Source organism: Mus pahari, chromosome 23 (assembly GCF_900095145.1).
Source record: "Mus pahari chromosome 23, PAHARI_EIJ_v1.1, whole genome shotgun sequence".
Taxonomy (NCBI): domain Eukaryota; kingdom Metazoa; phylum Chordata; class Mammalia; order Rodentia; family Muridae; genus Mus; species Mus pahari.
The window spans coordinates 35,183,809-35,206,579 of record NC_034612.1 but is presented as its reverse complement, the minus strand read 5'-3'; the positions used below and the strand labels follow the sequence as shown (position 1 = coordinate 35,206,579).

General features: G+C 50.8%; 2 protein-coding genes across 2 annotated transcripts in view; one reads left to right on the top strand and one right to left on the bottom strand.

Annotated features, from left to right (window-relative positions):
- The first annotated feature begins 125 nt into the window (after positions 1–125).
- Pdap1 (PDGFA associated protein 1) lies at positions 126–10,285 on the top strand. The gene is made up of 6 exons (XM_021186897.2): positions 126–224; positions 3,497–3,588; positions 5,022–5,129; positions 6,990–7,111; positions 8,404–8,555; positions 9,568–10,285. Exons 1-6 carry the CDS (start codon positions 212–214, stop codon positions 9,624–9,626), a joined length of 546 nt encoding a protein of 181 aa, XP_021042556.1. The 5' UTR covers positions 126–211; the 3' UTR covers positions 9,627–10,285.
- Positions 10,286–11,603: 1,318 nt separating this feature from the next.
- Arpc1b (actin related protein 2/3 complex subunit 1B) overlaps positions 11,604–22,771 on the bottom strand; it is a 16,590-nt gene continuing 5,422 nt past the window's right edge. The window contains exons 2-10 of the mRNA XM_021222573.2: positions 19,343–19,425; positions 18,042–18,146; positions 17,054–17,276; positions 15,995–16,102; positions 14,819–15,025; positions 14,635–14,710; positions 12,734–12,939; positions 11,928–12,018; positions 11,604–11,837 (exon numbers count right to left, since the gene is read on the bottom strand). Coding sequence (XP_021078232.1) covers positions 11,799–11,837; positions 11,928–12,018; positions 12,734–12,939; positions 14,635–14,710; positions 14,819–15,025; positions 15,995–16,102; positions 17,054–17,276; positions 18,042–18,146; positions 19,343–19,406 — 1,119 coding nt within the window. The 5' untranslated portion in view covers positions 19,407–19,425 and the 3' untranslated portion in view covers positions 11,604–11,798. The remainder of the gene's footprint in view (positions 11,838–11,927; positions 12,019–12,733; positions 12,940–14,634; positions 14,711–14,818; positions 15,026–15,994; positions 16,103–17,053; positions 17,277–18,041; positions 18,147–19,342; positions 19,426–22,771) is intronic.

Here is a 22,771-nt window from a genome sequence, read left to right as displayed (position 1 = left end):
AGGAATTCAGGCACCTCTCAAGCCAGCCCGGCCTCGGTGTGAGGTCCCAGCTCCTCGCGGCGGCGGCGGCGGCGGCAGCGGCGGCGGTGGCGCGCGGAGAGGGAAACCAAGCCGGGCGGAAGAACTCGATTCCAAGGCATTTCCGGTTCCGGTGTCAGTTCGAGGCGCCGCCGCCGCCGCCGCCGCCGCCGCTGCAGCCTCAGGAGCCGAGATGCCTAAAGGAGGTGAGGGGGTGGGCGCGCGTGGTTCGCGTGGCTTCTCTGGTGGCGGCCGTAGGCCGGCGGCCGCGGTCCCCTCAGCCGGCGGGGCTGGGGCCTCTTAAGAGATCCGCGCCGAAGGAGGCCATCCCCGTCGCCTCCCAGCCATGCGTGGGCCTCGACGCTCAATTGTCCTGCCTGGGAAGCCGAGGACCACAGTGGTTGAGGGCCTCTCCGTCGGGGATTTTCGAGGAGACTCACGGGTGCTGGGTCCTTGTCCCGGAGGAGAGCGGGACCCAGGAGTCTCGTCCAAGCCTCGGGAGCATGTGAAGTTTGTCCTCCCGTTTGGCTGGCCGGAGACTGAGTCACCGCGTCCCGCGCTGGTGCGGGCCCTGGCTGCCCGGAGCATAAAATGTGGCTTTGGTGGAGCTTTTGAGGAGCCACGCCTGCCTCATAATAAGACCTTGACTTGATGATGTGGGACCTGGCTCTGATTCTCTCCTTGCACCGTAGCCATTAAGGATATGCTTCTGAGCCAGTCGTCTAACTTCTTTGTGTCTCGGTTTTGTCGGTTTCCAAAAAAAAAAAAAGGGGGGGGGTGGAGACATTGATTATATCTTCCTCTTGTTATGATGAGAGGCGGAAACTAGGTAGCCCACGTACTCAGCCCAGTGCCCGGCAGCTCCTAAATGTCAGCTATTACTGTGTGTAGAGACCAAGAAAACAAGGGTTTCCCATCGTACATTGTTTTCACCCCTTCGAATCAGGGGTTTGAATACCAGATATATCACATCTTAAGTCTGTGGCCTCAAACAAGACTTTAACCTCTCTTCCAGCTCGTTTTTTTTCTTCATCTGAACTACAGGGGTATTAATAAGGCTTAGTTTGATGAGTAGGAGACCGGCGGACAGGAGTTATACGGTGGCAGAATAAATCGCTCTAAGGGCCTGGCTAGCTCCCAGCACAGAACAGATGTTCAGTTCATGTTGGCAGCTCACGTGTTAAGCCAGTTAATGCAGTGGGCCCACAGGAACATCTGCCTGGAGATTTTTCAAGCTTAAATTGCTTCCTGTCAATATTCAGATATTAGGCTTTACAGGGCCAAGTGCGTCTAAACCTGGTTCTCTGCTGATTTATCCTGCGTCTGGAAGAGCCCTGTCTTTGTTTTCAGTCTCATCTTTAAAAGGCAAAGGAACTTTTTCCAGCTCCTGACTCCAAGGTTGGGAATTACAATTCAGCAGTGTTGGATATGAAATCATGGCTAATGGACTTGGTTTTGATTTCTGGGAAACTTTGCAGGCAGACAAAGCTTGTTTCCTTGCTTGGGCTAACATGAGAAAACAGAGATTTAAAACTATTAAAAAATTCCCCAGGAGCAAAGGACCAATTCTGTTTTCAGTATACTGTGAATTATTTTTTAAAGTGTCTTGAAAGAGCCTCTGGAAACCAAATAAACTAAGGGCAGTATCCCATAGATAAGTGTAGGAAATGTGATAACCAGTTTTGATCTGTTACCTCAACCTGGAATATTCAGAGGTCAAGAAATGGTGTTGGTTTTTTTTTTTTTTTGGTTGTTTGTTTGGTTGGTTGCTTTTTGTTTTGTTTGTTTTTAATGGTAAAGCTTGGTATCTCACAATAGACCTTTCATGAGCATACCTAGATACACCCCTGGGAACTCAGGTAGTCATTAAAAATGGGCGGTGTAGGCTGTTGGCAGCTCAATTACAGCTCTGCAGCTGCTGTCTAGGAAGTCACTGTGTCTCTGCGGTGGTCTCTGGAGCTTGGGACAGTTCTAGCTGTCTAATCATAGATTCTCTACTCACAGCAAGGGGTCTGCAGAAATCAAGAAAGGGCCTGTTTGGCAATAGAGGCCACAGTCACACCTGCATCGAGATGCCAAAGGCTTGCAGCCCAGCTATGAGACTAGCCTTAGCAGGAATTGGTCTAGTCTTCTGGTTAGCACATGAGGGTATGGCACTGATCCTCATAGCTGACTTGTCTCGACAGCTCTGATCAGTGGTAGACTGATGTTGAGTCTATATTTAATTTTGCCAGTTTGTTTTATGTGAGATTTGTATGTGTATGTGTTTGTTTGTTTTTGTCCATGTGTGTATAAGTGTACCATGCGTGCAGAGGTCGGGAGAGGGCTTTAGATCACCCAGGAACTGGGGTGACATGATTTTGAGCTGTCCTGTATGTGCTGGGAACCAACTAGGGCTATCTAAAAGAACACCAAATGTTCCTAACTGCTGAGCTAGCCCTATTTGCTAGTTTAATTCTGAATACAGTTTCTGTTGGTCGATTCATCACCAAGATAAGCATGGACTAGTCATTCTTCTGCTGCCACTGGCAGTTGTATGCTCATGGAGCCACTGCTGACTTAGGTTTTACTGCCAACCAGTGTGTTAGCATTAACAGGTTTTTTGTTTGTTTGTTTGTTTGTTTGTTTTTGGGTTTTCGAGACAGGGTTTCTCGGTATAGCCCTGGCTGTCCTGGAACTCACTCTGTAGACCAGGCTGGCCTCGAACTCAGGAATCCGGATGCCTCTGCCTCCCGAGTGCTGGGATTAAAGGCATGCGCCACCACGCCTGGCAGCGTTAACAGGTTAACAGACACTGTGTGTTGCTCCTCCAATGCCAGGCACCATTCCGGTTGCTTTACCAATGGTGTCCAGCCTACTTCCATGGCAGCGCTGTGGAAGAAGAGGAAACTGAGGCTCTGAGAAGGCACACACAGAGCCACAGATGTAGGAAATGGTACAACTCAGATTGGAACCCAGAGCTTTAGACTTCAGAATTCTTCCCCTTTTACACATTGCTTGACATTAAGTCTCTTGTCTGTGGTACAAAGCCAGCAATGGCTCTTGTGCTGTACCTTTGCGCTTTAGAACACTATTAGGATTTATTTTATTTGTTTGTTCGTGACAGGGTCTCACTCTGCCCTCCATAGGTAGACCAGGCTACTCCATGTGTAGACCAGGCTGACCTGGAACTCAAGAGATCAATATCTTGCCAGCCTCTGTGGTCTCAGCTGTGTTTGGATTTTAAGAAAACAGGATTCAGTCAGACTGTATCTCCCTCTCCTCACCTTAGGTCTTGTTCTTAGGAACCTACATCTGGCAATCCGTGCATCGGGTGTCTTAAGCCGCTGCTTTTGTCCTTTGAGATCACTGTAGGTTTGGGTGGTACTTGGTGAAGGTAGGTGAGGTTCCCTTGGGCTGAACAGGACAGCCTTTTGGGGGTCAGTGTAGTGAAGGCTGACTTATCTCTCACCTTCCTAAACTACTGTTCTTTGTGCAGGTAGAAAGGGAGGCCACAAAGGCCGAGTGAGGCAGTATACAAGCCCTGAGGAGATCGATGCCCAGCTACAGGCTGAGAAGCAGAAGGCCAACGTGAGTACATGTCTGTTCGCTGCAGAGGTCCAGTATGTTGCCCTTGCTTCTGGCTTTCGGGGAGAACAGGAAAGGACTACTGTTCTCCAAGTGATGTCACACATGACGGTGGGAAGGACACCAGATGGCAGGTGTGAGTCCTGAAGCAGCCACAGTCACAGTCACAGATAGGTGGTCCTGTTTGCCTGCCTTCTAGAGGCCCTCTCCACCAGCTGCTGTCCATCTACAGCTCCTATCAGTTCTCTGCAGCTCCCCTCACACAGGGCTACCTGCCAGACTATACAGCGTACAGCCTGTGTTCCCGCAGCCCCACTGTCCTATGTATTGCTATTGGCTCTGTTGCGCATCACCTCTTCTGTGATTTACTAGTGCTGCCTGCCCTCCTCCAGTTCCTCTGTGCTGGGGTACCCTGTCCAGTCTACTCTTACCTGCATCCTCTGCAACAGTGAATATCCACACCTGAATTAAGGAAGCAGACAGCCCCTCTTCTAGGATCCCTGAGAAGGGGAGAAGCCATCTCCAGCTGGGATTCTGGGAGTTTTGAGAATTTGAATTTTGAATTTGTGGAGTTCCTGGTATGGAACCTTGGAGAATGTGTAGGTGGCTGTTAAGAGAGAATGGATATAAGGTGGGGGTTTTTTGTTTGTTTTTGGTTTTTGGTTTTTTGAGACAGAGTTTCTTTGTATAGCCCTGGCTGTCCTGGAACTTACTCTGTAGACCAGGCTGGCCTTGAACTCAGAAATCCGCCTGCCTCTGCCTCCCAAGTGCTGGGATTAAAGGCATGTGCCACCACTGCTCAGCTGGATATAAGGTTTTTATTGGGCTTTCTTACTTTGTTTTTTTGGAACAATCTATGTGTAGCCCAGGCTAGTTTGCACTCTTGGCAATCTTCCTGCCTCAGCCTCCCATGTGCTAAGATTATAAGTATATAATTAATTATAGGTATGTTGATTTTTTTTTTTTTTTTTTTTTTGGTGAGACAGAAATGTAGAGGCTGGTAGCCTGTCAAGGTGTGTTCTTGGGTATTTGGTGCCAAAAGGCCATTATGTGGACAGGTGTGACCATGGGAGCATACAACCAAGAAGGCATGACCAGGAACATTACTTAGGCAGCTGCATGCAGCAGGGACCAACCCAGCAGGTGCAGTTTTCGGCTCCACACCTGGGTCTTTGTGACCTTGTGAGATGAGCTGCTTTCTGAGCTGAGCAAGGTGGCTATAAAGGATCAGAGAGAGTCTTTTATGGCTGTATCAGGACCTTTGACCTCTGGTCTGTGATGCTGAGTGGCCATTTTTTAGGACCTTTGTCATACTAGGCTTGAGCCTTCCAGGGGCCTAATGTGAAAATCCACAATCAGAGAGTGGCTGTGGTTGTTATATTCTTGGGGGTCTGTTTTGCATTTTTGATTTTGCAGGTTGTCCATTTCTGAAACAGGAAGAAGATGAACAAGAAGAAGGTGGAGATGGGGCTTCAGGTGACCCAAAAAAGGAAAAGAAGTCTCTAGACTCAGATGAGAGTGAAGATGAAGATGATGACTACCAGGTGAGTCCGTAGACTGCAAGCCACACTCATTCACTGAGCAGATGAATGTGTGTTTGGGTTTTTAAGACAGGGTCCTATAGAACCTAGGCTACTATGACCTCCCGACAGTTCTGCCTCCCCCTCCCAAAGTACTGATTTATGAGCACGTACCACCAACCTCGGTTTGTTTTATATTGTCCTTTAATCGGAGGGGGTTAGATACATACCATGGTAGCATATGAAGTCCAAAAACAGCTGTGTGGAATGGGTTCTCGCCTTCCACTGCTGTGAGTCCCAGGGATCAAACCCAGGACATCAGGTTTGCAAGACAAGTTCTTTACCCACTTACTGTCACTGAGAGTTAGAGGCTCATGTATCCTAACTTGGCCTTGAATTGGTTGATGAACTAACTGGTGTTCTGTCTCATGCCTACCATTAATTACCAGAAGCGCTTGCTCTTTAGGGCTCAGGATCTGATGGAGCACACAGTGAAAATGAAGTAAAGGAACAGTGGAAATTCAAACTGTGAGAAGTGCTATGACTCAGACTGGTAGAGGAGAGGATACTTGGACTAGCGCTGTGCTAATGAGGTGGCTTAAGCCAAGGTTGGAGCCAGCCAGGCAAACAACAAATATTAGGGAGAACAGTGGAGGCAGCCAGGCAAGCAGAGTGCAAAGGCCCCAGGTGGGAGCAAGCTTTGCATGTTTGAAGAACAGAAAGTGGAGGCTGCTGGGCAAACGGTGCCAAATGAAGGAAGAGAGAGAACAGGGCCCCTCTGTAGTTAGAGAAGACTGTTGGCTTTACTACATCAGGGACTGGCAGGGGCAACTGGAGACCTTGAAAGTAGGAGAAAGACAACCAGTTTTGCTTCTTCCTTTACGTTTACCATGCACTTATCATAGAGGGGAGATGGATAGCATGCTGTGATGTGTGTGGTCTGACAAGCTGCAGGAATCATGTGCCTGTACCCTATCTATCCATCCTGTCGGCCCAGCACTGATGGTGGCTTTCTGGAACAGATGCTAAGATGCTGTGGTAGAATTCAGGAGAAGGCATCCACGGCTTGCTCTTCAGTGATTGGCAGTAGCAGGGTAGAAGAGTGGATAGACTCCAGCCATGTTTTAAGCATGCTGAGGGAAGGAAAGATCGGGCTGGGTGAGGGTAGGTCTAGTTTGCCTGCTGTAGAGAGAGGCAGTCACGTTGGAACCTGTGGCCACATCAGTCAGCATCTGGAAGCTCCTTTCTGATCTCCTATAGAACGGGGTTTTCATTTCTTCTTGGGTCTACCCCGATAAGATTAAGAGGGTTCAGCTTCTTTTTTTTTTTCTTTCCCATCAATTTATTTATTCACTTTACATCCTGATCACAGCCTCCCAGTTTTACACACACACAAGTTCTTCCTCCCCCTTTCCCCTTCTCCTCTTGCTCAGAGAAGTGGGAGGCTCCCCATGGGTACCAACCTACCCTTGCACATCAGGTCACTACAGAACTAGGCGCATCCTCTTCCCACTGAAGCCAGACAAGACGGTTTAGCTTCTTACGTCTCTTCTTCCCTACTGAAAGCTGAGAAGTGTGGGGATTGCAACCCCACGGCTCCCCCTGCTCTGGGAACCCGCCGTGTGGTTATTCTTGAGGAAAATCAGGCTCGGGGTTCCACGGGAAGCTGCTCTGGAGACTGAGATTGATGGGGCAGTACTCTATTGACCTTGAGCTGCCAATCGCTGCGCTCTGACACAGGTTGTCATTGTACACATTCATTTTCTTTGCCCCTCCAAGATTGTTGAACTATTCCAAAGTGGTGTCCCCATCCTGATGGGCTGTCGGTGGCTTGGCCTTCCCCTCCAAGACCTAACATTGTGTAACAGTCCTGTTCTATCCTAGCAAAAGCGAAAAGGTGTGGAAGGACTCATTGACATTGAGAACCCCAACCGGGTGGCACAGACGACTAAGAAGGTCACACAACTGGATCTGGACGGGCCAAAGGAGCTTTCGAGGAGAGAACGGTAACATCTGCAGCCTCAGAGCACAGACTCGGGCCCCAAAGCAGCCGCTTCATGGGAGCAAACGCCCTCGAGCGTGGCCTTTCAGTAGGGCAGAAGCTGCTAGGATTCTAGCCTGCTACCCTTTTCAGATCCTACCACGGATGAAGAGCATACATGAAAGCTCTACAGAGAAGGGGTTTGAGTGTCACTGAGGCTGTGGAGGACACTCTGTTTCTGTACCTTTCCATTAGGTTTGGGGTGTGTGTGTGTGTGTGTGTGTGTGTGTGTGTGTGTGTGTGTGTGTGTATTTCCCCTGAAACCCAACATGCTAAGCTGTCCATCCAGAGCATAAGGGCTCTAATGCCCCACCCACCCCCATCTCCAAGGTTCTGCCATTTTACTGAGCAGCCATGAATAAGTTGCTGTCTTCTTTGGGCCTCAAGTTCTCACCAGTACCAAAAAGATCCCATTTGCCCAACAGAAATAATGACCATGAAAGCCTGCAACTTTCTGCTACTTGTTCTTCATGGTTCTTGGCCCTGCAGAACCTTGAAGCCGCCTGGCTTGGTCCTGAATAAGAGACTTCTCAATCTGACACATGCCTGCCAGGATCTGCTGGTCTAGTCACCTGCGTGTAGTGTTTACCAATCCAACCCTTGGTGGCTGAGTTCTCATCCATTTCCCAGAAGCAGATTCCTGTGCTTTGCTTCTTCCTGTCCAGCCTTAATACACTAGGAAGGCCTCCAGAAAGCCCTTCTGGTGCCCCTGCCAGGGCTCTGGGTGCTTTATGCTGCTCCTCCAAGGTATCAGTGCACATTAAAAAAGTGCAGAGCTTTCTAATCACATTGTAGGCAGACCTCTAGTGAGACCACACAGGGAACTGATGGCCCTTCCTGCTCTGTATAGAATCCTGCTTTTTTTCTCACCCCGCCTGGGGGCTCACCTGCTTGGGAGGGCACCTGAGCTGCTGTGAGAATGTGCTGACCCAGTGCTCTCAAGTCAGGGTGTCTCTCCCAGCATCTGTCCAGTATCTTCTATCCAGTCGTTTCTGGAACACAGTGCTCTTGGGTTAAGCTCCACATTCTCATTATGGCCACTAAACTCTCTCAAGTCTTCAGGCACCAACCTGGTTCCTGCAAGAAGGCACTGTCCCCTTTTGGGCCGGGGTTCTCACAGGTTTGCCACTTTCCTTGCTTATTTGAGGGTGTCCACTAAGAGAGACACATGGACCAGAGCACCCCTCAGCTGAGTGTCCTGTGCACCCGAGTGCTTCCACTGACAGTTATAACACTGACTTCATCTCATCCAAACAGCGAAGAAATAGAGAAGCAGAAAGCAAAAGAACGCTACATGAAGATGCATTTGGCTGGGAAGACAGAGCAGGCCAAAGCTGATCTTGCCCGGCTGGCAATCATCCGGAAACAGCGGGAGGAGGCAGCAAGAAAGAAAGAGGAAGAAAGGAAAGGTAGGTCTGAGCCCGTCAGACCCTGCAGCAGTTCCCTGACTGGTTTTGGACAGTACCCTGAACTGCCTGTGAGGTTGGAGAGGCTGAGGAGTGACAGCTGCCTGCTCACCCATGCCAGCCAGTAAAGCCTTGCACTCCCTGGAGAAATGCTCCTGTCCACCATCATGGAGTCAGATGAGGGTTGGAATCAACAGAGTCCTGCTTAGTGGTCACTGACTCCGGCAGCAAAAGGCCTCAGCACCAACAGATCTTTGAGCCTTGTAAAACCAGAAGTTGCTAAGCTTAGAGCTGCCACTCCACCCAGGCGCTTGAGGTGGTGGGGCTATCTGTAAGAGAAACTTAACCAGGCATCAGCCTGTGAGCCGCTCCTCGCCCGCCCGCCCTCCCTCTGGATATCTAAGGGTTATCCAGGGTCTCACGGGCCTGGGTCTGTCTAGTATGGGGAGTGTTTTACCATAGACCCTCTGTAAGAAAGGGGCAGGAGTGGACATGAGAGAGCGCCCTTAGCCTACTTTCCTGCCTGTTTTCCTAATTATGAGGAAACTGGGGCCTAGAACTGAGAACTCACCAGGGCATCCATATCACCCTCCAGAGCTTATTTAATCTTGACTCATTTGGCTTCACAAACCCAAGTGAGAAAGGACTCGATGTGTTGCTAGATAATGTTGCTAACTTGAGACTTTAAGACTTCAGATACAGAGAGAGAGGTTGGAATTGCAGGGTTCTGCTAGGGTTGTCGGAAATTCCTAGTAGCCACCAGACTGCTTGTGGGTGGGCCAGAATGGACAGCCACTCAATTGAGCACAGCAGGAACATCTGGATGGCTGGCCCTGTGGCCTCAGCAGAAATTCTGTCCCTTGGGTGGCAGCCTGGATCATTGGCTCTCTATTAGCGCAGTCAGTTTGCACAGAATGTTTTCTGAGGCCTCGGTCTTGGAGTCCTGTGATTCAGAGGGATGTGGGAGGTATTTTTGCTGTGTTCTAACCCCCACCTTTCCCTTCCAATCCCTCAGCGAAAGATGACGCAACTTTGTCAGGAAAACGACTGCAGTCGCTCTCCCTGAATAAGTAAGCTGGCCTGTGGGAGGAGATGCCGGGGAACTGGGCCGTGCCGCCAGGACCTCTGCCATGTCTCACCCACCCTGTGCCCTGGCGCCGCTGCAGCAGCCCCTATGGCCAGGGGCCCCTACGGCCTGGGGCCTCCTCTTCATCTTGGCACAGAAATTGTTCAGGGGACGTGGGGGGCTGGGGGAGGGGCAGCTGCTATCTTTGAGACAGAAAGATGCAGGACAGCATTTCATACGTAACCATTTGAATGTTTTTGCTGTTTTTAGAATTTGGGACCCTGGTTTTGGGGGGGGTGCCTGGGAAGTGGGGTGAAGAGATTCCATTTGTCCAATAGATTGCACGCTAGCGGGGGAGGGGGGTGCCAGCAGGCAGCTGCTGTGGGAGTTGATGACAACCAGCCCAGATTGTCTGGGTGCTCATTCAGAGGAGCTCCGGGAGCCTGTGCCGTGAAAGGTCCAAGGTTTGTGCCTGGCCAGTTCCGTCCGATGAGGCCTCTCCTCTCTGTTCTGTCCCCTTCCCACCCACCTGGTCAGGGCTAGTGCCCATTTTTAACCCTACCCATTGATCATTTCAAGAAACCTCTGGTTACCGTGCGTCACCCAGACAAGACATGCTCCTCAAATTCAACTTGTATATTTGGCAGATTAAACAACATTATCGTAATTCCTTGTTGGGCAGTTTTTCTTTTTCTGTTGTCTGTCCTTATTTTTGCTCATGGCAGTACCAGCAGGGTTTAGGGCACATACCTACCTGGGAAAACACTGTCAGGCTTTTGCACAAAGTAAGGTTCAGGGCCTAGATGTCAGTGACGTAAGAGGCCTGGGATGTTTCTGAGGGACAGTGCCCAGGTGCTGTCTGCCTGGTCATATCCTAGTCTTCGGCTGGAGGAAGGCTCCTGAAGGCTCCCAGGGCTCACCCCAGCAGTCCTTAGCATTGTGACAGGGAGGAAGCAGGCCTAGTGCTAGCCAGTGAGTTACTTGTACATTCAGGCCCAGTGAAAGGCTCCTGTCCCGGCCCCGTCTGAGTGGGTTACTGCAGCTGAATGACATTGTCCTTTGTGCTTTCTAAGAGGTTGGGGGAATGTAAAGGTCTGGATGTGTCAGGGTCAAATATGGGTGTGGCTGCCTGAGACTCAAGCATGACTTAATGGCTGAGATGACATTTGAGTCCATTTTCTAGTGACCCCTACCACATGACTTTGGGCCTGACCCTGACTGATGGCCTCTGGAGAGGATCCTGCAGCTACCCAGATTCAAGGTTGGCTCCAAACCGAGGCAGGTGATAGCCTTTTCACACTGCCCTAATGCCCTGTTGCTAGCTGTAGGACAGCAGTAAAGGTGTCTGTGGGTGGGGGTGACTTGGCAGGGTTCCCGCTTGAGTTTCCCACACCCAACTAAATGTACTGCTTGGGCTGCTTGCAGAAGTGGGGGTGTGGCTTTGGCTTTTTGGAGCTTTTGCCCACTTGAAGGAGACCATGGATGTAATGACCTTCAGCATAGGGCCTGTCACACAAACTCTGAGGCCTAGGCTGAATTAAAGAAATAATGGGCACTTGGATGGCTTGATGCTTCTGGTTGGGTGATTTCTAGCTTACAGAAGGGTGGTTCTCACCATAGGAAATCTTCGATGTAATTGTCAGTTCAGATGCTGTGTAAAAGCTAACCTAAAGACAAAAGGCCTTAGACTAAGATAGAAATAAGTACATATAATAAGAACATATACCAAAACCCAGTTGCCTATATCATAGTGGAGAAATAAGAACAAGGTGTACCCCATTTGTATCAGAATCACACCACTTAACAAGTAACTTGAATCTCAAGTTCAAGGCTGGTCCTGACAGCTGAAGCCCAGGCAGGAGAGAAGGTCCCTGTCCCCAGTAGCCCCTTCCTTCAGACTCAGGCAGGCCTCTTCTCATTTGGTATGTTTATTAGCCCACATTTTGAAGCAGTTCATGACCAGCATTGTGCTTTGGGTTTTTTGTCTTGTTTTTGGTTTGCAATAAAGAAGAGCATTTCTTTAAAAGGCACATTTTTGATAAATAGGCAGGAAAGTTCCCCTCCTGCCTCTTCCTTTGCAGACGTGTACTGCACCCTAGAAACATTCAGCAAAGCAGCCCTTAGCCTCCCCGACCCCCTTCCCTCCCAGCAGTTGGGATGAGGGCAGCACTCTGCACAGCTCATTTGATCTTCAGGTCCTTCAAGGCTGACTCCAGGCTCTGAAGGAAAGAATAGATAGGCTGGTTCTCAGCCGTCCTGCAGATACCTCACACCCATCTCAGCCCCAGCCCAGGCCCAGGGTAGCTCACCTTCACATCCCAGATGCTCATGCCGCCGTCCATGCCTGTAGTGCAGAACTGTGAGCACTTGGCCTTGCCCCCGCTGAGCACCGAGATTTGGCTGTAAGAAGGTTGGGTTTAGGGGCCAAGCTTGCTGGCCATGAGCTCCCAGACCCACTCCCATGAGAAATAATACCAAGATGAGGTAGGACTAGCCAGTAGACAAGGCTTGGAGGAGCAGTGTCAGGTGAGGGAAACAGTCCTAGCTAAGGAACAAGACACTCAAGGTCTAGACCTGAATGCATGGGGAATGTAGAGTGCCACCAATGTGCTGAGCTGAGGACAGGGGGACTAGGAAGGGAGGACACAGTGCCTGATACTGAACAACCCTGGAGGCTGGGCTTAGTTTAGACACTGGCTCAAACAACCTCATAAGGCTTAGCTAGCAGAAGACCAGCAGAGAACATGCATCCTGGTAAGATACAGGGGTGGTCCCCTGTGGCTTAGAGCTTTAGGGTTTTACAAAAAGGTTTGGATTCCTTCACCTGGGAAGTGGCAAGATACCTACTCCCAAGAAGCCCACCATTTACTCTCCTGCATCCTAGAGGTGCCAGTGTGCTTGGCAAGCCCTAGTCAGCCAGATATGTAGAGCCAGGGTGACTGCTAAATCCCTTCTGTTGGAGTGCAGCCTGGAAGTCTGCCTGCTTCCCTCTAGTCCTGGCCTGTCCCATCACCCCCATCCTCCCTGTCCCCACTCCTGCACCATGCTCTGCAGCCACACCTCCCTCTGGCTCCCACCAAGCCCTCAGAGGTGGTTCTTGGGTCTCTGGAAGCACCTGACACTGTTCTTGTGCAGTGAATCCAGGCCGGCCCCAGTGGCTGCACCCCCCTCAGAGCTGGCCTTCTTGTCCAGGTTCTGGAAGCGCTCTCTGGCTGTCATGCCACGCTGGGAGCTCTGCTTGGGCACATCCAGCCGGCCACCGAAGCTCAATGTCACCGCAGCATTGTCATAGGTAAACAGCACTGGAAAGCAGTCGTGGCCCTAAGGAGGGAATGAGTGCCACTGAAGATCATCTGCGGTAGGGATTCTAAAACAGGGAAACTGAGGCCAGAGGTGAAACATGGTAACAAGGCATCTGGCAGCCTCTGAGGCTACCAGGACACGGATAGCCCAGGACAGAGAGACAGAGACCTTGACCCTAGATGTATCAAGTAGGGATAGGTAAGAAGGTTGTCTTCCACGCCCCAGCAAGGCATGCATCTACTTCATGTATGTCTGGGACTCTTAACTCGGGCAGACCTCCACCCCAGCTTTGGGTGATCCTACAGGCAGAAAACAGGCTCTCCATATTAACAGAAAAGTGAACAGAAGGGACAGTAGCTTTGGGGACACTTGGTAACCCTGAGTCCATTCCCAGGGACCTGCCTCTAAAACTTTTTTTTTTTTTTAATTTGGAGTGTGTGTGTGTGTGTGTGTGTGTGTGTGTGTGTGTGTGTGTGCACACGCAAGTGCGCATGCTTGTAGAGGTCAGAGGTGAGAGTTGGTTCTCTCCTTTGACCCCATGGGTTCCAAGAATTGAACTCAAAGTCATCATGGTTGGCAGCAAGTACCTTTTACCCTCTGAGCAATCTCATAGTCTGCCTTTTCAGTTAGATGAGACCTTGTCATTTGCACTGACCAATGTGAGCAGAAATGTTGGCACAATTTTAGGACCCTTGTACACTCTAGACAATTGGGGAAGCACTGGAAACAAAACTTCCATCTGCCTCCCCTTCCCCATGACACCCACACTGGATAGATGTGCCAGCAAGAACATCTGCAATCCCACTTACTCGGGAGGCTGAGGCAGGAGGACTGTAAGAGGGAGGTTTGTAGGTCTTTTTCGCTGGCATAATCTGGAGGGATGGCACCTCAGCTTTGAAGTGGCCTTTTTTTTTTTTTTTTTTGGAATTATGCCAACCCTTAGGAGGGAACTAAGGTTTACTGGGTTTTTGTTTTATTTTCATTTTTATTTATTATTATATGTACGTACACTCTAGCTGTCTTCAAACACACCAAAACATTGGGCATCAGACCTTATTATGGATGGTTGTAAGCCACCATGTGGTTGCTGGGATTTGAACTCAGGACCTTCGGAAGAGCAGTGGGTGCTCTTAGCCGCTGAGCCATCTCTCCAGCCCTGAAGTGGCCTTTTGTCATGACTGTTATCTGAGATTTTGTGATGATCTGAAGGAGTCTCAGAGCCTTTGCATAACTTGGTCAGCATCCCCTGGCAAGCCCGGCTGTCTCCTATGGCTGGGAACCGCTTAGGTGATGGGTCTTTGAAGACAGTGGAAACTGGCTGGCTAAGGAGCCTTTTGTGTAACAGTAAAAAGCTTGTCGGAGTTCAGTCCTTGAGAGGCTGCTGGCCCTGCAGCAAGAAGCCTAAATTCATCCAGCACTGGTTCTCTTTGCTTTGATCGATCATGTAACCCAGAACAGACAGAGGGCTGGCCTACATTACAAAGTGAGTCAAAGGCCAGCATGGAGAACATAAAGGGGGACAAGAAGACTAGCCTTAGGCTACACAGTGAGACCTTAAAAATACCTTGGGCCTCAAATTTACAGCATAGGAATCTTGTTACCACCACATGACCCAAACTATTAACATATGGATGAATGAAAGAAAGCAGGAGAGAGAGAGGGAAGGATGAGTGAAGAGATGGCCCCTGCCTTTGCCTCCCAAATGCCACTTACCGCTGCCACTAGACTATTTTCTGTGATGAAGGTGACGGCCAGGAGTGGTAATGTCTCAGAGGCCAGGGTTGCCACACTGAAAGAGAGACTGGGTCAGCTACATCATTCCCTCCCCTCCCCCACCCCCCTGCTCTGGGCTTCAGTTGCAGTTACTCTCTCCCCACATCTCTGGCCCCATACTCACGCCATCTTCTTGTCAGCATCTACCAGGCATACAGTGCTGTCATGGCTGACCCAAGCGACTCGGCTCCCGCTGGCCGAGAAGCAGACGCCATGCACCCAGCCACAGCTGCTGCTCGATTCAAACATCAGCTCCCCAAAGGGCATCTTGGAGCCCCACGGTGTAGGGGCTGGCCGTTCCTCCACCTCCTTGATATAGGCAGAGAAGATCCTGCAGAGGAAAGTGAGAGGAGGAGGGGCTGGGAGGAGCCTGAGAAGGAGGTCCTCCCCAAAGCCAGATAAGTGCACTTGAGCCTGTGGATCCTAGACCTGACCCTGAGGGACTGGCATAATCAGGCTTGATGGAGTCTGAGCCTCTGCTCTCGTTACTAAGATGGGGCTGGGTGGGAAGCCTGCTAGCTCAGCTTCTTGTGACCGGGCACCCTTGGGATCCTGACCTGAAAGCTGACCGGAAGAACAGTTAGTATGGTTACAGAGGGTGCCTCAGTCCCTGCAGGCTAGATATTTACAGCCAGTCCCCAGAGCAGCTCTTGGGCTCCAGTTCTGCCCTCTCCTCTCAGCTCACACAACGCATCTAACAGAGGATCACAGATTAGGTAGCCTGGGCTACACCGCAAGACACTACCTCAGGAAAATGAAAGCGGCAGGCAGCGGGCGTGTGCTAACCTAAAGCCAAGTGAGATGACAGAGTCTCTGGGCTGAGGGTCAGGAAAGGGGTCTCTGGCGCCTACAGTTTCCCAAGAGAGAATTCAGAGACTTGAAGAAGAGGCCTTGTCTCCCTGGATCTGGGAGGAATTTGGGTTCATGGGCCAAGAGAGTCAGGTTATATAGGTCCAGAAGTGAAAAATAACAAAGCGAGTTTTGTTGAGGTTACCAGTCATTCATACACTAGAGGACTAAGCACACACCATTCTCCTTCAGTAGAAATGAGCGCTGGAGTAGAGGAGGCAGGGAGGACATGGGCAGACGGCTGACATTCAAGAGATGGCAAGGGCTCCATCCACCCCGGCGGGGTGCTAACAGGCCACAACGGTGACCATTTGCAGAGCAAACTGATGTCTCTGGGATGCCAGGTCAACCTGCTAGACATCAGGAGCTGGGACTCCTCCTCCAACCTCCAAGCCCTGCTGCTTGCCTGGTAGGGGTCTCCCTCCCAGGTAGACGACGACGTTCAGCTCACCTGCACTTGAAGTCACAGGAGCCTGCTGCCAGGAGCACGTTGTTGGGATGCCAGTCCAGGCTAAGGACAGTGGAGCGGATGGGCTTTTTGATGTGTTTGCACACCCACCTAGACACGGGTAAGAAAGGCAGGCAGGTGGGTAGCATGGATTGCAGCATCCCGGGGACAGCAGGGTCAACAGGTGCCTCAGGTAAGAGACTCGGAGCGCCTACTTGATGCAGTGATAGACGGGGTTCCTTCAGAGGTTGGAACTCTGTGCCTTGCCACTACCAACCACATAAGATCATGTGGTTCTAAATAGTTAGGGTGGAATATAAATTCTGTTTTTCCAGACTCAAAGCTGTCCTTGTCCTCCAACATCGGAGATTTAAGACACAGGTGGGACAGGCATCTGACACACACAAATTATAATAGAGAGTTGAATTCAAGGGTAGCCATGGCTACATAGCAAGACCCTGTCTCAAAAAACTCACCTAGGGGTGGGAATGTGATTGAGCAGCAGGTTCTTACCCAGCATGCATGAAGCACAGACCAGGCGTGGTGGCGCACCCCTGCTATCCCCGTGTTAGAAGAGCAGAGGCAGGAGGAACACACGTTTAGGACCATCCTTGGCTCTACACTGAGCTTGAGGTCCTCCTAGCCTACATTCAGACCCTGTCCTTTTAAAAAAAAACATGTGGCTGGGTGCTCATGAGTGGTCCCTGAAGCCTGACGCCTACTGACACGTAGGTAGGTGTAAGGCCCAGTTCACACGGCGGCAGGGAAGCTGGTGGTGGTGTGTGCATGGAGCTCAGTGTAGTATCCCCAGAAGTCAGTAGTGTAGTCTATGCCCCTTTTATTACCAAGTCAGAGCTGTGGGGTCACTGGAGAGAGGACCCTCTGCCGCACAAGCGAGGCTCAGAAGACAGATGTCCTGGAGTCTCCAGATTGCATCTACCATGTTCAGAGACATTCTGATCTTGCATCATGTAAGTCTGCACTTTTGGGCTCCACCAGCACCCGAACCCCAGCCCAGGTTCCTCCACCCCCAGCCTTCTCTGGCCCCAGCCAAGCACCCACCAGTCATTCTCTTGCTCAAAATAACAGATGGAAATGACCCGGGAGCCGCTGCCCACGGCGAACTTGTTCTCATTGGGGGCCCAGCGCACACAGCGGGCAGCTCGATTGATCCGGAGGATGACCAGTGTGGGCTTCCAAGTGCGGCCCTTCAGTGTCCACACATAGGCATTGCGGTCCGTGCCACAGGTCACAATGCGGTTACTCTCAGGGGCCCAGTCGATGCCTGCAGGGTCAGGTCAGAGGACGTAAGACTAAAGGTACCCAAGCTGCAGAGGCCATGTCCAGATCTTTATCTGTGGTGCCCAGGGACTTGCTCATACTAACCAAGTGCTCTACCTCTGAGCCATGCATCTAGCCCCACTGGAAAATTTTAGGCAGGTGTATTACTGTTGAACCATGACCCTGCCCCTGACTGGGGGATTCAGTGCAAATGCTCTACTGCTGAGACCCATGACCACTGGAGAACTCCAGGAAGGTGCTGTAGTGCTGAGCAGCATCCCCCACCCCTCCCGTTCTAGGGGTGACTACAAAAGCTTATTAGCGGGGTTGGGGCTAGCAATCTTCACCAGCTAACAGCAACCATTCTGGAGGTAACCAGGAAACAGGTGAGAACTGTCCCTCCTGATGCCGAACTGCCGATCAGGCCTCTCCTGAACACCTAAGTGTTCAGTGATGTGCACCAATATAATCTCTTTACCACCTTTAAAGTTTTATTTATTTACTTAGTGCCTTATATGTGGCATGGCTAGTTTGTGGAGGTCAGAGGACAACTTGCAGGAACCAGTATTCTCTGACCAAGTGGGTCCCAGAGATGGAACTCAGATCTTCAAGTTTGGCAGTTAAGCCCCCTTTATCCACTGAGCCATCTTTATGGTCCCTAAATCAACTGGGATCAGAGTCGTTTTCATTGCAACCCAGACTATTCCAACTAATACTGAGTGAGTTGCTGGCCACACTGGCCCTACCCCGTCCCCTTGCCTCCTCTCACCTGTCACCTGCCCGTTGTGCTCCTTGAGCTCATGCACCTTGTTCCACTTGGCACCGCTCTTCTCATAGATGTGCACCTCATGGTTGTTGGGGCAGATGGCGATCTCTGTAGGAGACAGGCACGAGCTTAAGGAGGCAGTACCACCCTGCCCACCTCTGCTCTCCACTAGAGTGCTCTTCCAAAGCCAGGCCGTTTAAAAAAAAAAAAAAAATCCTCTGCCTGCAACCCCCAATGTCCTGCTGTGCCACTCCTGTACCTAGCACTCAGATGCCCCCACAGCAGTCTCAGGACCCTGGAGCCTCACCTCATCCCACAGCTCTGTGTTAGTAGAAGTCCTGCTACTGCCCTGTCTTCATGATGTTCCTCTCGGCCCTGGGGCCTTCCTACCCACTGCGCCCTTAAAGTGTTTCACATTGCCGGGCAGTGGTGGCGCATGCCTTTAATCCCAGTACTTGGAAGGCAGAGGCAGGTGGATTTCTGAGTTTGAGGCCAGCCTGGTCTACAGAGTGAGTTCCAGGACAGCCAGGGCTTCACAGAGAAACCCTGACTCAAAAAAAAAAAGTGTTTCACATTCTGTGTGTGTGTGTGTGTGTGTGTGTGTGTGTCTGTGTGCACGCATGCGCGTGCACGTGCGCCCATGAGCCACAGCATGGGAATGCAAGTCAGAGGACACCATGTCGTCTTGAGTTCTTTCCCTCCACTATGTAGGTTCTGCCGATCAAACTCATTGAGCTTGCTTGGCAAGCAATGCTGAGCCAGCCATCTCACTGGCCTATTTTGTTGATTTTTGGAAATAGGTTTCACTGTGTAGCTCAGGCTGGCTTCAAACTTATAGGCCCACTGCCTCTGTCTCCTGAGTTCTGGGATGATACACGTGTACCACCACCCACCAGAGCAGATCCAGGAGGCCCAGGCTGGTAAACTGATCACCTTCCTTTCTACCCGCTGGCCACCTCTGCCTGCTCTTCAGTTCTGTGCTGCTCTCCAGGAGCAACCACTTGCTTTTTTTTTTTTTTTTTTAAAAGATTTATTTATTATTATATCTAAGTACACTGTAGCTGTCTTCAGATGCACCAGAAGAAGGTGTCAGATCTCATTACGGATGGTTGTGAGCCACCACGTGGTTGCTGGGATTTGAACCACTGAGCCATCTTTCCAGCCTGCAATCACTTGCTTTAAGCAGAGACCCAAGATGTGGAGTCTGGCTGCACCCCACCCCTCAAAGCTGTCCCACTACCCCGTCACTCCACTGGACCCAGCAATCCCAGTTTGGAGGCCACCCTGCAGAAGCGAGCACTCACGTGTCCGGTCCTTGTTCCAGGCATGGCAGCTGATGGGCTCCACCAGGAAGCTGTGGTAGGCCATAGTCACTTGTCTCCTGGGCCTAGGGAGGGAGACAGAATTCAGGTCACCTGTGCCCTGCTCCTGGCAGAGGGGAACAGTCTGCTCACCCTAGTTTCCTGACTGGCCAAGTATATTACAACCTCTCCGTGAGCCCTTGTCCCTCATCCCAAGAGAGCAGGTGTCACAAGATGTCCCAGGCTGCAGGTAGCTGGAACAGAGCTTGGGACACTGAGCCACACAGACCTACAACTCTTCACCTGTGCCTCAGTTTCTTCCTAGTGGAGGATATGCCCCCGCCCCATGCACACACACAGTCCCATATAAGAGCAATGTAAAAATTAAACAATATCCCTAACCCACTTACATCAGAGCCTGGCTCAAAGTGCCCGGTCCTCCCTTCCCAGGCCCTGAGGGTTGAACAAAGCAGGGGAAGTAGATAAGACAGCTGGCACTCTGGGGGCAGGCTCAGAGCTGGGCTCCTGCAGCTTCCTCCCCTACACACTGAAGTTCAGAGGACTCTGGGACTGAGGAGGAACGCCCGGCCTTCAGGCTTCCTAATAGCCTCTTCTGGCTAAGGAGCTGCCTCTGAGTCCTTGGTGGGCTTTGGCGGGCTTTGGCTGGTGCGTGGCTCCTCCCCGGAGGGCATGCACCTTGCTTCTCCCACATCCTGCCAGATGTGTTTCTTAGCCACTCCAATCCACATTTTCATGCCTGGGATCTCTTCTTTGCCCTTCTCTCTAGTCTTCACTCCACTACGACACTCATCCAAAAATACCCAAAGTCACCTCCCCCGAATCCCTGCTCTGTCCAACCCCTTCCCCTCACCTCCCCAGACTCAGGATGCGTCGAGAACATGGAGAGACATCATGGCGCTGTCGGCCAGCTGTGTAAGCCAAAGCATCACACCTGTTGTCTCTGAACCCCCTTTCCCATTTGAACAATGGAGCTCACCTCCACCCCACCCCGACCCCACCTCCAGCTGAGGGGAGAGGAGAGTGGGGTGGTATACCTAGGCTGGGCTTGACGCCACATGCCTGTAATTCCAGCAATGGAAGAATAAGATTTGAGGCCACCCTGAGCTACCCAGACCTTGCCTCTGAAAACCACCAGGGCTGGGGATGTAGCTCAGTTGGCAGAGGGCTTGCCCAGCGCTCGTGAGGGTTCCCTCCCCAGCACCACATAAATCAGGTGTGTTGATACAAGCAAAGAGACAGAGGCAGGAGAATAACCCTAAACTCAAAGTCATCTTCAGCACACAGTGAATTCCATCGAAGCCAGTCTGAACTACACAAAATGCTGTCTTATAAAACAGACGATAACGCCGTACAGCCGGTAAGTGATCCGGAAGTGGTCTACTGGGCTGGATGGATGTACGCAGTGGGTAAAGGCACTTGCCGCCAAACCTGACAACCCAGGTTCAATCCCTGGGACCCACATGATGGAAGGAGAGACCCGACTTCCTCAGGTTATGCTGTAATCTCCACATGCATGCGCGGCACAAACGTGAACACACATACAAGGAAATAGAAAAAAAACAGTGTATGGGGCTGGAGAGATGGCTTGGAGCTTAAGAACATTGGCTGTTCTTTCAGAGGTCTGTGAGTTCAATCCCCAGCAACCACATGGTGGCTCACAACCATCTATAATGAGATCTGGTGCCCTCTTCTGGCCCACAGAAATACATGCAGGCAGAACATTAACACAATAAGTAAATAAATCTTTAAAAAAACAAAAGAAAACAAAACAGTGTATGAAAGATTAACATAGAAGCCAATTGTGGCTAGAGAGATGACTCAGCGGTTAAGAGCACTAACTGCTCTTCCAGAGGTCCCGAGATCAATTCCCAGCAACCACACAGTGGCTCACAACCATCTGTAATGAGATCTGATGCCCTCTCTGGTATGTCTGAAGACAGTGAAAGTGTACTCATATAAATAAAATAAATCTTAAAACAAAAAAGAAGCCAGTTGACAAGCCATGCTTTCAGTACACAAAATGCATATTGCCCTCCCTGGCCCCACAAGCTAACATTGAGTCACACTCCTGCCTCAGGCCTATGCTCAGGATGCTCCCTCAGCGTATAATGCTCTTCACTCAGACACAGGCACACACCCTGCTCTGGCCCCACACCCTTGGCCATTTTCAATCTGGGCTCAGTTGCATCAAGAACTTTCCACAGTGCACTCCCCAATAAGCCCTGCCCCTGGCCTGTCCAGCTCCTGCTTAGAGGTGAAAACCTCAATTCTAGATACAACAGGGACATTCTAGAAAGTTCCTGGGGTGGCATAGGACACTTGTGCCAATAGAAAGCAGGACTAGCTGCGTCTTCACAACCGGCTGTAACTCATCCAGCGCCCTCTGCTGGCCTCTACAGGCACTGCAGTCACATGTGCATACCCACAGACACACACAAAAATAAAATCTTTTTTTTTTAAAGTAGAAGAACCTCTAGTTTGGGTCATAGCTCTATCATTGGTGTCTTTATCAGACTTATAGGGCTCCCTTTACTACAAAAGGAGATGCATGCCTTTTACTCAGGAGGCAGGGGCAGGAGGATTTCTGAATTCCAGGCCAGTCTGTTCTATGGACAGAGTTCCAGGACAGCCAGGGCTACCCAGAAAAACCCTGTCTCAAAACAGAAAAAGATTAGCAGAGGAGCAGAGGAAGCTTGAAGTCAGCCTTAACGCATAAAGCAGATCAGCAGGGCACGGCTAAGCTGGAAGCCACTCAAAAGCCCAACTGAGCTCTGCTTGGCGCTTGTATTCCAGTGAAGTCCAGGGCTGTAGCCCAGGGACAGAATCTGACTTCCCAGAGCCTGATATTATGCTGCCCCCAGACAACTGTGGGAGCCCTGACCCCAGTTTCCTGGAACCTAAAGGTTGTGTATGGAAGCAGTAAAGAGCTGGTAACACTAACCAGAAGCATAAGGTGGCCGAGTAAAAGGTTCACACACATCTACCAGCCAATCACACTTTAGCAGGGGAGGCAGACAGGGGAAGGGAATCATCATCACGTCTGAAATACAACCCAACTAGCAGCGCTCCCGACCACCCAAAGAGGAGGGGCAGGGAGTGTGACCCACTGCCTGTCTTCCACCTTCATGTAAACAGTACACCGCAGCTGTGCGGGGTGGCACACACCTTTAAAGCTCAGAACTCACAGCAGAGGTAGGTGGATCTCGGTGAGTGCAAGGCCAGTGTAGTGGCTATTCCTGGTTGTCAACTTGACTATATTTGAAATGAACTACAATCCAGAATTGGAAGGCTCACCAGTGACCCTAATCTGGAGGCTGGGAGATAGAAGTTTCTGATCTGGATCTTGATATGGAGATCTTGAGACACAGTGGTGATTGAATCCAGAAGATTAAGACAGGGAGATCTCCGAGT